This window comes from Syngnathoides biaculeatus, chromosome 15, assembly GCF_019802595.1.
Source record: "Syngnathoides biaculeatus isolate LvHL_M chromosome 15, ASM1980259v1, whole genome shotgun sequence".
NCBI classification, from domain to species: Eukaryota; Metazoa; Chordata; class Actinopteri; order Syngnathiformes; family Syngnathidae; genus Syngnathoides; species Syngnathoides biaculeatus.
The window spans coordinates 10,051,850-10,065,884 of record NC_084654.1 but is presented as its reverse complement, the minus strand read 5'-3'; the positions used below and the strand labels follow the sequence as shown (position 1 = coordinate 10,065,884).

Genomic DNA, 14,035 nt, shown 5'->3' with positions numbered 1-14,035 from the left:
GCTTTGCTCTGCTCTAGATAACGTGGCAGCCGCCTAACAGGAGATAGCAAGAACAAAAACATCTAATCATCAGAACTGTTAGAACTGCTGCCTGTTAAAGAAATGCTGACCACACATATACTCAGCAGTCTTCCACACATGCACACGCACATGAACAAACATGTACACTTGGTTTCCAACTGTTTTGCTTGCCGTCTCCTTTAAGTAACGTCCATGTAAATAAGAGGTGTCGAAAAACTATATAAATAGTGGTGCTGAGGAGAGGATAATCAGAGAGTGCAGTGGTAAATTGTACGAGACAGTTCCTCTCCTCTCTCCTCGCGAGACATGAACTGGTGTATTTGCTTCCTTTTTGTCCAATTTAATGAATGTCTAATTGGTAAACCTGACTGGCTAATTGATCCAAAGCCAGTTTGATTTGATAGAGATGCATATATTTTTGTGCACCTAATAACCACCTACTATGTTACGAATTTAAAACCATTCTAGTAATGTTTTACATGAATGAATGGGTATTTGTGGTGTGTGAGGTTGAAGGTTAAAGAACATATGACTCAGAAGAGATACTGCACAGCGTCAAATAAGCCAAAACTGTGAAATGTTACTTCGTCCCTTTATTGAGAATGCCACAAACCATAACATTATGGGATGCGGAAACCCACCATTTCAAATCAAATATAATACTTTCAAGGAAGAAAAAAAAAGGACAGGGACAAGGGTCATTTTCCTTTTTGTAGTTTCTTGAGGTCTTCATGGCTGCATAGTGTTTGGTTTATCACATTTAGAAAATAGTCACCTGTCACTTTCCTCTGAAACATTCAAATGTTTTCAAATTACATTTTACTTTTTTTTTTCTAGATTTTTTTTTTTACTAATGTTCTTAACTTGTCTGGGTTCAGTGTAGTGTTTCTCTCTGTAGCTCAATCTGCTCTGCAACACACAGAGACCCGATTTGTTTATATTTCATCATTTACAATATATACAGTCAGTGTTAATATATTGTTGTTGCTGTGTTGTAACATACCGCTTTAAATCAAACATTCAGGATGTAGTAGCAGCACCGGTGTTAGTCATGCCGCCTACTTTCTGAGTGGCATCTTTCTTTGCCTGGTGAGCCTGCAGTACTGCAACAGCTTCTTCCACCTGTGTCAAGAAAACAATCATAGAGTACAACCTTCCAGATAAAACAAAAAACTAAACAATACGGAGGTAATACAGGAAGTGACGCACTTTGGAACGCAAAGATTCATGAGATTCCAGCATATGTAGCAGTTCCGAGTTGTCGATCTCAAGAAGCATGCCTGTGATCTTTCCCGCAAGGTTGGCGTGCATGGCCTGAATCAGCGGGAAAAGACGTTCTCCTATTTGGAACAATAAAGCAGCATGAAGGAGAACAATCAACATAATGAACACGGGATGCTTTGAGTCTACGGATTGTTACCGAGCATCTGCTTCTGCTCCTGTGGTGGTGCAGAAGCCAGCATGGAAGCTGTCAGCGGCTCCTGACCCTGAACATGCACAGCTGGCTGTGTCTGGAGGGGACCGAGATCAAGTGAATATATTTACAAAACTCGACATAAACAACCATATAGTGTTAATGAGACGATAATTTCTGCTTCGACCATACCTGCTGTAAGGCAATAGGTTGCACCACTTGAGCATTAGGGTTGCGCACACCAGTGGCGTATTTGTAAGGCGGCACGGTCCGGGGGCCTGGTACTCCCATTGAGGGACGAGGACCAATGGTCTGGCCAGAACCTGCCCCCCAAAAAAATAAAAAAATATATACAATATGAATAAGCAGACATGCAGTCTCAGTTGTCACGGAGTGCCTGTACAAAAACGGGCGCAAGCTTTACTGCATACGCCAACAGATGTGGAAGTTGATCTAATTGATCCAACTGAGACTGCAAAATGACTGTCTCCACCACCTTTACGCCCTTCACCAACAGCCTGCCCCATATTTTAATAATTGTACATGTAATTTAGAGCCTGCTATTAAGAGCTTGGTAAAAGATCACATTCTTAGTAAATATTGTGCTACACGCCCACCAGCAAAATGCACAATCTGTTAGATGGTGCACATAATGTAACATTTGGGTTTGTAGTAAACCAGGCATGTCTACATTTACTGATACTATATTCCGTAATTCAGTCAGTATGGATCATGGTGAACCCACCTCTCGGGCCCTGCGCGTTGCTGTTTGGAGACATGTGTCTCAGGTTGGTACGTGGACCTGGTTGACGCAGTGAGCTGGGCATTCCTTGGAAGCCGCCTGGGAGAAAAAAATACCAGCAAAAAAAATTAGCACAACCACGATCTGAAAAGGTTGATTCAAGTACACTTAAAGTACTTCAGCTGTGCGTTATTACGTGCCCACCTTGACCCCTACCACCTTGTTGCCAACGGGGATTTGGTCGGATCTGGGCCATCTGATTGGGCGCGTAGTAAGTAGTTCTATTCTGAGCCTAGTGAGTAGAAGAAATTGAAAAATGTACAACAATGAGTTGTGAAAAGGCTGAAAATGTGTCTTTGTTTTACGCTAATCCTCCAAAGCTTTTTGGCCACCAGCTTTGCAGTATCCCCACTAAGAATTTTTTGTTTTTTTTCCCTTTTTTATGCTCCAATTTGCTCTTAGCCGAGTTGCTAACGATGTTAGTTTGCTGTGATGAAAAGTGGATCTTCTCTGTTTAAATTAAATGTGTGAAATTAGTTGCCACAGAAATTGAGACGTACCGCTAAAAAAGCTATTCACTGTTTAATATAAAGTACCCTAATTTCCGTTTTACAGTATAAGCCGCGACTTTTTTCACACGCTTTCAACCCTGCGGCTAATTTGTGCATTTTTCCTAATGACCGGACTTAAGCGGAAAAGGTAAGAGTGAGACCGGTGGAATATATGGGCCGAGGAAGTGACTTTTAGCGGGCCGGCCCTGTTAGCGCTGCGCTAGCATGTTACCCAGTGATTTTTACCAGTTGTTTTTTTTAACAGGCCCTGTTCGCGCAGCGGTACTAGCGTTAGCGCAGTGGCACTAGCGTTAAACTCTCTGTGTACTGTCTTTCTTTGTAAATATCTCGTGTTTCAATGTCGGTTTCAATGCTGGCACTTGCGGCTTTTACACGACTGCGGCCTATATATGCACCAAATGTACCCGGTGAGGCTTATAACCAGGTGCGCTCTGTAGGCCGGGAATTACGGTAGTTCAAATTCTAATACTGACATTAACTTTAAGCTAAAATTCATTTTAAATTGTGTGGTTTGAGACAACGAAATGTATCACACTGAAAATGTTGTCAGTTCAGTTCAGTTCAGTTCAGTGTCGATTCACATCTCCACCAAGGCTACGCAATCAAAGAATTTGTTCTAATGTGGTTCACTGAAAAAGGATCGCTGTCACTAATTTTCCCCTCTTGTAAAGTGAGCGATGGTAAAATGAATTTTACTACGTAGGTGACAACAAACTTGAGCAGCAATTTTGAATTCTCCTACCTGTGGTACAGTTGGCATGAAGTAGCCACTGGTGGGTTGGAACTGATTAATGATGGCGTTGGCCGGCATGGCCCTCATGCCTGCGATGCGCTGCATGTACTGATTGGTGAGGTGAGCTTTACGCTCCTCTTTGCGCTGAGCAAGCGCCACGTAGAGCGGTTTGGATCCGACGATGCGTCCGTTCATCTCAGTAACGGCTTTGGTGGCCTCCTCGGGGGAAGAGAAGCAAACGAACCCAAAGCCCTTGGAGCGACCCTCCTCCAGCATCACCTGACAAGGCGGCGGGAGTGTGGTGAACTTTTCCGACATCTCCAGAGCAATCGCATATCATCTCTTCGGAATCCCTCACCTTGGCACTTGTAATGGACCCAAATGGTGAAAACTCCTTTCGCAGTTTTTCATCATCAATGGTGTCATCTAGATTCTTGATGTAAAGATTGACACCCTAATTCCCCCAAAATAAATAAATAAAAGTAATGATTACAGCTTCTTATAAGAAACATCAATTGAATCATGCTTAGTGTATGAGTAAGTTCTGCAGACCTGATAGCGGCTGATTCGTTCCTGTTTCAGCATCTCAAACTTGCGCTTGAGCTCCGCCTGTCGCTCCATTTTCTTCTGAGCTCGTCCCACAAACACAGTCTTCCCGTTGAGGTCTGTGCCGTTCATGTCCTCCACAGCCTAAGGATTAAAAGTGATTGTCATCAGAGGAAACACATGACAGATACATTTTACGCAAATGCATAAGGCCAAAATACCTTGTTAGCATCCTCATGCTTCTCATAACTAACAAATCCAAAGCCTCTGGATTTGCCAGTCGGGTCTGTCATCACCTTCACGCTGAGTGTTTTGCCTGCAGAGTTAAAAAGCAAATAGTAACAAAGCGGTTGAATGACCGAAGACATACAGCTCGGTATCAGTTAAAGTGAGTTAATACATTAGATGTTTGAAAATAACTCCTGAAAATGTGTAATGACTGAGAACTATGTAGTACAAAATTGTGGAGATAAAGTGTTATGCTGTTTTTAGGAGTTCAGATTTATGGTCCGCTGTGAAAAGAGGGCCCAGTGACACATTAGGGTCTCGGTGTGAGTCACCCCCTCCCCCATTACTAAGGAACTTCATTCATATTAGTTGTTGACTGGGACGATTGCTTGTTAGTGCAGCCCAAGGCATACCGAGCCATGTGGCCGATAATGTGTCAAATTGAGAAGCCACATTTATTGTCACTTTACAGGGTTCTTAATTAATCGACTAATCAAGGGTTTGTTTTGATTCTTTAATACTGATAAAGTTTGGATGAGTATGATGTGGAAGGGGGGCATGGTGACTCAGCTGGTAAATTACCCCTAGGTGTGATTGTGAGTGCAGCTGTTTGTTTCCATGTGCCCTGCGATTGGCTGGCAATCAGTTCAGGCTGTACCCCGCCTCCTGCCCGTTGACAGCTGGGACAGGCTCCAGCACTCCCCGCGACCCTCGTGAGGATAAGCGGCAAAGAAAATCGAGGGATGGATGATGTGGAAGAACCTAAAAATCCTAACCTCAACTCCATCAAACATAATTTGGGATGCAGTGGAAAAGCGATTGAGAGTCACGACGAGTGGCCTCATTTGTAACGTTGCATATGCACAAAATGCCTGCTCAAACTGGATATCTGATGAATTTTGGGTCTTTTTCCAGAGTGAAAAGCCGCTGATCAACAGGCTCGATGATAAAAGCATTTCAGAGTGTGAGTGTGAGTACGCACAACAGCTTATGCCGAATGACAGAGGTAAAATTTGAAAAATGTAGATGGCTTACCATATTTGTCAAAAAGCTCCTTAAGGTGCTCATCATCTATATCGTCACCAAAGTTCTTGATGTAGACATTTGTGAACTCCTTGGCTTTAGCGCCAAGCTCGGCCTCCCGCTCCTTGCGAGATTTAAAGCGACCTACAAACCTGAAGATGGAGAAAGAGGAACGAAACACTTTTAAAACAGCCCTGACTGACCTGGGAAAATCTCACCAGGATCCAACACTTCATAATCTTCCTTTTTTTTGTTTTGTTTTGTCTTTTTGTTTAAATATCCCAGCTGAAGATCCACATCGACCATACCAACCAGAGAATATTCACCATTCACAAAACACAGCCACATTTCATCATCGCTGGTGGGGCAAATAATGAAAAAAAAAAAAACATTAAATTGCTGTTAACATCACCAAAGGCAGGCAAGCTATGTTGGCATGCTCGACAGTGACAACAATCAATACCATCTTGGTCCAAAATGAGGATGATGATGAGGAAGTGGATGGAGAGAGGTGGAGGAACAGGGTCTCACAGTAGAAGGGAAAGCTGAGGAGGACCAAGTGTTCTTATATATACCTGGCTATGATGACCTCTCCCATTCTGCCATCCAGTATTGCATTCCTGCATTCGATCCATCACTAAAACACACAAGCGTCGTCATACACACAAACACACTCAGACGGGTGACCAGCGACTCAGCGAGTGCACTAATGAGCCTGCGAGAAACTTTTTTTGCTAGAAAAGATGAGCGTTTTAGTTGGTTATCTATCAATACGCGAGTTATCTTCACACTGGCGAAAGCAAAAGATGAGCTTATTAGTCATATTATTTAGTCACCAACTGAAAAAAACAACAACTTTCGACACACAAGTGCACAATAGAACAGTTAAGGTTGGCAGATGAAGCACAGAACAAATCGGGCTGATGCAGCAGAGCTACTGAAATTAAATTCATTTGTTATCATGATGTGGAAAATTAAGTAACAAAACGATCGGACACTCACACCTTGCGGTCATTCAAAAGCATGCCGTTCATTTTCTCAATGGCACGGTCGGCGGCATCCTGGGTTTCAAAGTGGACAAAGGCGTAGCCCTTGGAGCCGTTTTCATCGCACACCACCTAAAAAAAAAATCAGAAAGTCAGAAAATACAGTACATGGTGTCAATAACAGGTGTGGACTGGCTTTTACAAATGAAATCCATGTATCTCATCTTATGAAAATCTAATGTTTAATGCTTAGTGGCGGCAAAAAAGGTGCCTGATCAAATTTGACCAATCCAGTCCTCTGACAGAATATATTTCACATTAAAAAGTGATTTTTAATCATGGTTGTGTCACTGAATCACACTGAGAAATCTTTCTATGATTTATCTTGCTTTATTTAATGGTTAGCCACACAAAACAGTATTAGTACACTAAAATAAACATTAATTCATGGCAAAAATGTAAATACTGTATAGCTCTTGTTTTGAATTGAGTCCAAGTCCAGTACTGTGTCTACACCTGCACTAGTATCCATTTACATTTCCACATAGTAACTCTACCTTGCAGGACAGGATGTTTCCAAAGGCAGAGAAGGTGTCATACAGGGCTTTGTTATCAATGGACTTGTCAAGGTTCTTGATAAACACGTTGCCCACTCCGGACTTCCTGAGGGAGGGATCTCTTTGGGACCACATGATTCTGATGGGCTTCCCTTTCACCACGTCAAAGTTCATGGTGTCCAAGGCTCGCTCGGCTGGTTTGGGGGAGGCACACAGATGGGATAACGTCGCTTGTTTACATAAAACACTGGTTCCTGCACTTCTTACAATGTTTGTGTTCAGCTTTAACTGGCCATACTACGTCAGTGCACAAAATGAACCATGCCATTTATGCAGAAAATCACTGTGGTCAAAGAACAAAAACAATAAATCCCAAATTTCTCTCACACACAAACATAATTCAATGAATACTGACTGAGAATCAATGTAAAGTTGTGCCACTCATCATTTTTGGCAACAAAGTCTGTTCCTTTTCTTCCTTTATGTGTAGCACCCTAAGAAGGGATTATTTACAAAAATTGTATCATACAAGTATGAGTGTCGCAATCAATTTCTCTGACTTGGTAAGGCCAAAAGGGTAAAGGCATTCTTGTCAAGAACTGTCACAAATCATGATCGTGGCAAACTGAATGGAAACACACACACACACACAGATTGTGTGTGTCTTGACCTCCACGGAACCCCTGAGACTGACTCACCCAACCCCAAACATTTTTTTTTGACAACCTACAAGAATTTTGTAATTGTGGAACTTAGTGAACAGTGGGATTCTGAATCCCTTGGAGAGTATTTGGTGATTAAGAATTATGGAAATAAACTTGAATTGTGGAATTGTTCGCCACTCTTAACTGTTCAACAAAAGTGATTCTTGTGTAATTATTAAGCCTATCTTATTTTTGTTAATTTGCCATCAATTATTAGCTTCTATAGTGATTGTAATAATTTATTGAACCCACCACGATGACTCGTTTTCAGCAAAGACTGAAAACACATCAGGTTTTCAAATTATGAGTTGAAATATACATTTTTCTTGATTATGTTTCAAGTTTAACATACATATACATAAAAACTGTGACTTGTTAAATGACATGGAATGACCTAGTTATTTTTCTCCCCTTTTATTAGCCTTGTGAAGGAGACACATTTTCAAAACTTTCAAGAAATATAGTTTCATTTGAAAATCATATATATGCTTTCATTTACAAAATATATTTAAAATCACTGTTAAAGAGAATAAGCAGATTTTCGTGTTTGTAAATACATTAAAAGTTTTAAGTATTGAAAACATAACTACCGTAATTCCCGGCGCAAGGGCCGTACCTGGTTGCAAGCCTCACCGAGTACATTTGTAAAGGAAATACCATTTGGCTAATGCTAGCGCCGCCACTCTAACTCTAAGGCTAGCGCCGCTGTGCTAACAGGGCCGGTTAAAAAAAACAGAACGGTAAAATTCCCTGAGACATGGCAGTAACACGCTAGCGCAGCGCTAACAGACTTGGACCGGTAAAAGTCACTTCCTCGGCACATATATTCAACCGGTCTCACGCTTACCTTTTCCGCTGGAGTGCCCCCTTGCAGTTGTTAGAAAAAATGCACAAATTAGCCGCATCACTGCATAAACCGCAGGGTTGAAAGCGTGTGAAAAAGGTTGCGGCTTATAGGCCGGGAATTACGATCAATACTGCTGAATTCTTGAGATGTAACTTCTTTTTCACCGTTGGAATTCTCGTGATTTGTTGGGGTGGGGTTTAAACACAGCAGCGTATACTTTCTAGCATGAGTTGTGTCCCCCATGATATAAATGCGAGAGTTACAAAGTGATGTTACGTCTTTTGGCCGCGCTTGGTTGTGAGTTAGCTCTGCTTTGCTTCCGTAACAGGGAGCATAGACCATCTTGGATTTTGCAAGCTAACGATGGCTACATCCCAAAACCGCATCGTTACTGGGTGCCTCAGTTTACAGCTTGGTGACGTTATTTTAAGCGCCCCAAAAATGAGGAAACAACAAAATGATCAATTGACTTTTTAAAGATGCAGATGAAAAGCTAAACATCAATCCCAGCAGCTGACTCTGCAGTCCAGATTTGACAACGGGTAATTTTATAAACTTTCACCAGAGACAACATCGCTTCGTGGGAACTTGATTTTAGTGAACGGGCCAGTGACAAGTGTCTAACCACCTGGGCTTTCACCAACCGACCCGCTGTCGTTGGTGCCCCGTTCGGCTGTGGCATTATGCCACCAACAATGAGGGTAAGTTGAAGTGCGTACTTATTTTTACAGTATGTTTTTACTCCACAGTAAGCATTCAATTTTGAAGTTGAGCCTCCGAACGTGATTTAACATTGCACAAGTTATCAAACCCACAGTATGTATGACTCCTTTTGACGCGTCTGTGCAACATGCCCTCAGTGTCTGAGAGCTGAGAGGTGGCCTAACTTATTATTCGAGTTCCTGATTAAAACTGATTTTTATGTACTGAGTGGTTTTTCATTTTATTCATTCAAATTTGGCAGGCTTGTTATCTGGGTCTGCTCAGTGCTTCTTTCACATCTATTTTAAAAGAATATACAAATTATTTAAGAAGGTCACTGATGGTGCAGTGGTACACACGTCTGACTTTGATGCGGGCAGCGTGGGATCGATTCCCACTTGTTGATGTGCCCTGCGACTCACTGGTGAGCAGTTCAGGTAGTAGTCTGCCTTTCGCCCAATGTTAGCAGGGATAGGCTCCAGCCTTCCTGCGACCCTTGTGAGGATAAGCGGCATGGAGAATGGACAGATTATTAAAGGAACTGTTAAATATATTCTGACCATTTTTGATTAGTCCTGGTGATAACTAGGAAGCTTCTATGAAAAAAAACCTTTTAAAAAAATGTCTATAACATGGCGGCATGGTGGGCAGCTGGTTGCCACATCTATTTGACAGTTGTGAGGACACAGGCCTCACTTGTGTGGAGTATGCATATTGCGTTTTTGTTGTTGTTTTGTTTTTTGTTTTTTACGGGTAATCCAGTTTCCTCCGACATCCCTAAAACATACACGGTAGGTTGATTGAGGGCTCTAAATTGTCTGAAGCAGGGCTCAGCAACGCTTTTGAGGCTGAGGGCTACTTCGTCAGCACCGATCGTATGAAGGGCCTGATGACCTGTTTGCGGCAAATTTCAGACTCAGTTCATTACACGTATATAAAATATTTTTGTTTTAATTTATTGTAGTAAATGACATTACAGTTATTTTAACATTTTAATTCACGTAAGCAAGTCAGATTCAGAATTTAAAGCACAAATAATAGTAACAATTTGTGGCCTATGGTATTTTTAGAACAGTGATTCCCAAACAGTGTGCCGGGGTACATCAGTGTGCCGGGGTACATTAGTGTGCCGTGAGCGCTCTTCAGGTGTGCCGTGGGAAGTTATCCAATTTTATGTAATTTCAAAAAAACCCAAAACAATTTATTTCAAGAAATATTGTATTTTTATTCAGCTATTTATGCCAGTGAGGCACAATGACAGACAGAACCAAAAAATCCTCTTCTATTAGATGGCAGCAAGTACATACAGTTATTAATTGATCCATTTTTGGAGACATTTCCTTTTGTTGGTGTGCCGTGGGATTTTTCAATTGTAACTTATGTGCCTTGGCTCTATAAAGGTTGGAAATCACTGTTTTAGAACATACCTCGCGGGCTACCATTTCCCCGCTGGCACTGCGTTGGTGACCCCTGGTCTGAAGTGTGAATGGTGGTTTGTCATACTGTATGTGCCCGGCGATTGGCTGGTGACCAGTTCAGGGTTGATCCCGCCTCTCACCCAGAGTGGTCTGAGATAAACTCCAGCATGCCCATGACATTAGTGAGGATAAATGGTACGGAAAATGAAAATGAATGAATGGATGAATGTTTATAACATCATTTGACCACTGCCGTACGGACAGACTATATATAAGTTATAGTAGTCTACAGTACCGCAGTCTACAGGTGTTCTAACATATAGCGGGGACGTGTGTGTGTGAGTACGTGTGTGCGTGTGCATGTTGTAATGTTTAAGCTGAGAGCACATGGGCCTCTTCTCTGCCTCAACACATGCTGTTGGCCTGACAGTAGCACAGGACATCGGGCCCTGATAACACCAGCAGCCTGTAACTGCTGTGTGAAAATGACATCTGTTAGCATCAACCAGCACTTTTTTTTTTTTAAAGATGACCTCAATGTGTACTGTTTGGACTTCCCTGAGGTTTGACTCATTTTCTGACATCTAACATAGGGCAGGGCTCCAACCTCCATGTGCCTAACATGCTTTTGTTTGGTCCCTCCACATTAACACACACATAGGCTAGGCTGGCCTGCGAAAAAAAAAAAGGAAAGAAAAGAAAAAAAAGTGTCTGATAAACAAAACAGAGCTGCCTTGCGTCTGCTGGCATCAGCAGTTTGGCTCGCAATTGTACTTCACAAACCGTATACTCAGAGGTGTGTGGTAATTGTCAAACATGCCTTTTGACACTTTAGTCTTGGCTTGAAAAAAATATTTCTTGTGCTGTTGCCCTTGAATGAACCAAACAGATTAACTTCTCCCACATTTTGTCTTGTCATTTCTGAGAACTTATTAGAGCGCAGGGAGTTTTTTTTGCAGCTTGGAGAGATGTTCTATATTTAGCGAGGGGTCCTAAGAGGTATGTGCTGGCATGGTGTGCGAGTGGAGAATTCTCCACCATTGATGGGAAGTGACATACAATGTGTGTGTGTCAAAAGTTGCAGGACTGATGTCACAACAAAAAAAATATTTCCAAACCAAACTACAGGCGATACCAGCACGTTCACAAAAGAGATCCAGTACCAATTGCTTTGTTCGGTTGGTGGCAAGAAAATTTGTGGCTGCTTCACCATGACAACGTGCCTGCTCACAATGTCCTGAGCATCTGGTAGTTCTTGGCCAGTAAGAAAATAGCCTTGCTGGATCAACCTTCCTAATCGCTTAACCAAGTGCCATATGATTTTATTTATTTTTTTTTTTTTGGGTGTGAAGGGGACCCGTTTTGAAGATGTGGGTGACATCAGGACGGTGGAGACGATGCCCGAGATGCATAGGATCTTGTAAGAATCCTTCCAGGAGTGCATGAAGGCATCGGAGGATTACAAAACTGGAGGATAACAAAATACTGCAACAAGGAAAACGTCTGGTTTGGATTTGAAATCTATCTTTTGTGAATGAGAACTGGAACTTTTCTGACCAGTCTTGCATTCAGTCAGAAGTCTGGCATGAGCAATAGCACATCTTGTGAGCGTTGCTTCCAACAAATCACCAAATAAAACCACTCAATAGACTTTACCAACAAGTAAAATGAAAGATGTCCTTTAAAAGCAACAAGCATATGTTAGTCTGACACGTGCTGGGACAGCGTGGAATTGGCCAATTGCTCTCACCCCCCCCCCCAACTCACAGGCCTGACAACAAATGGTGTCATCTCATCAGAGGCTCATTTTACAGTTTAAGACCAGCTACACCAAAACCTCTGGAAGTGAGCCAGTTATGAGCGAAGGTTTTTACTGCCTTTTGGTTACCGACTGCAGCCCAGATACGTTGGGACAGGTGTTCCCATGAAGCCTGATACAAAGAATCTTAACTGCGTCCACTCTCCAACTCACGCACAATGTAAGCACCCAACATTCAAGTCAATATAATAATACATGCAACGTGTTTTCTGTGTGTATAAACTGTATATATATGAGAATGAATCTCAGTCAACCTGATCACCTCTCTTAGGCAGCATGAAGTCAGAAATGTTTATTACAATGCTAAGGATAGGCCCAGTGTATGTAATCTATCTATCTATCTATCTATCTATCTATCTATCTATCTATCTATCTATCTATCTATCTATCTATCTATCTATCTATCTATCTATCTATCTATCTATCTATCTATCTATCTATCTATCTATCTATCTATCTATCTATCTATCTATCTATCTATCTATCTATCTATCTATCTACAGACAAGCAATGTGGTGGCTCGGTATCAGTGATGAAAGCAGCAGTCAATCATTTTTTGTGTGTCAAAACTGACATGAAAACTCACATGAATGAGGCCGAGCTTATTTTGGATATGGTCATAAAAAAATGGCTTTTTATGTTTTAGAGCTGTTCACGGTTGTGGCAGCCAGATAAACGTACATTTAAGCTTTGACTTTGAAGCCACGCGTTACAGTGTCATTACGCATGTGATGCAAAAAGCAAATGCGGGCTTTCTTACCATCAGCAGGCTGGGAGAAGTTGACATAAGCGTACCCCAAGGACCGCCGGGTGATCATGTCTCGGCATACCCGAATGGACAGCACCGGTCCGGCTGGGCTGAATTTCTCATACAACATCGCCTCCGTGATGTCGGAGTGCAGGTCCCCCACGTAGAGAGAAGCCATCGGATAACTCCCCGTCGCCGTGTTCATATCTACGTCTAAGTAAAGCAAGTTCCCTTCAAAACGGAGGAGCGATTCGGATCCAAAATATCACTCACGATGAGGTACCGCTTGAAAAAAAAAATCAACCAGAAAAACAAAGTATTTTTCCAAGACCGGGGTCTACCGTTTTTTTTTTTAATTTTGCATTTTTTTTAAAATTATATTTTTCTTAATTTTAACACTTCGTTTCTTTTTATGAATGTTTTATAAGTTTTATATTTTTTATGTATTTTTAAAAGTTTTTCGATAACAGTGAGTTCAACACTCACGGTGGTTTTGTGGCTGTGGAAAGAGAGTGCATGAGGGCGGCGTGGGCACTTTATACAGCGTGCGCAGAGGCAGGAGGAAATGGCTGCAGGGTCAAACTTGGAGGAGGAGAAACTGGCCTCGGCGCAAGCGCAGTCGAGCGAAACGGGCATCCCGGCCATAGACACAACCGTCCATAGAAACGTCACCGAGCGGGTTGGCCCGCTGCTGCGGTATATATCGCAACATTAAATATATAATCTATCTGTAATAGATCAAACAAATGGAGTAGTGACGTGGTGTCTCCATGGAGGGCCAAGCTATCATTAAATCATCAAATAAATAGTAATACATTAAATATAATTGTCAGGGAACCGTTTAAATGTAAATAGTTCAATATTTATTTAATTTGGGAATTCACGGAGTAAATAATTGAAATGAAAATGAAAATATTGAATGATTGAAAGATTGAAAATAAAGATTTGAAGAAACAGATTTAGAATCACAACTAT

General features: G+C 41.8%; 1 protein-coding gene across 2 annotated transcripts; it reads right to left on the bottom strand.

Moving 5' to 3' along the window:
* Nucleotides 1–594: 594 nt before the first annotated feature.
* Nucleotides 595–13,588, bottom strand: pabpc4 (poly(A) binding protein, cytoplasmic 4 (inducible form)). Of its 2 annotated transcripts, none has more exons than XM_061844153.1 (15): nt 13,073–13,588; nt 6,823–7,016; nt 6,282–6,397; nt 5,292–5,431; nt 4,250–4,344; nt 4,035–4,172; nt 3,841–3,936; nt 3,492–3,761; nt 2,382–2,469; nt 2,181–2,276; nt 1,628–1,758; nt 1,442–1,532; nt 1,231–1,361; nt 1,025–1,143; nt 595–925 (listed from the first exon to the last, which is right to left on the bottom strand). In XM_061844153.1, the coding sequence occupies exons 1-14, from the start codon at nt 13,263–13,265 to the stop codon at nt 1,042–1,044; spliced, it is 1,881 nt and encodes a 626-aa protein (XP_061700137.1). In that variant the 5' UTR covers nt 13,266–13,588; the 3' UTR covers nt 595–925; nt 1,025–1,041. The 2 variants fall into 2 exon arrangements, with proteins under 2 accessions (XP_061700137.1, XP_061700136.1); XM_061844152.1 differs by having other exon boundaries at nt 595–930; nt 13,073–13,587.
* Nucleotides 13,589–14,035: the final 447 nt, after the last annotated feature.

Excerpts from the sequence above, each read along its gene's own strand:
- pabpc4 (XM_061844153.1), bottom strand. The coding sequence starts at position 13,265 with ATGAACACGGCGACGGGGAGTTATCCGATGGCTTCTCTCTACGTGGGG. Across the intron at positions 4,173-4,249 it reads AGCATGAGGATGCTAACAAG|GCTGTGGAGGACATGAACGG; the intron begins GTATTTTGGCCT and ends TTTAATCCTTAG. Across the intron at positions 1,144-1,230 it reads ATGAATCTTTGCGTTCCAAA|GTGGAAGAAGCTGTTGCAGT; the intron begins GTGCGTCACTTC and ends TTCTTGACACAG.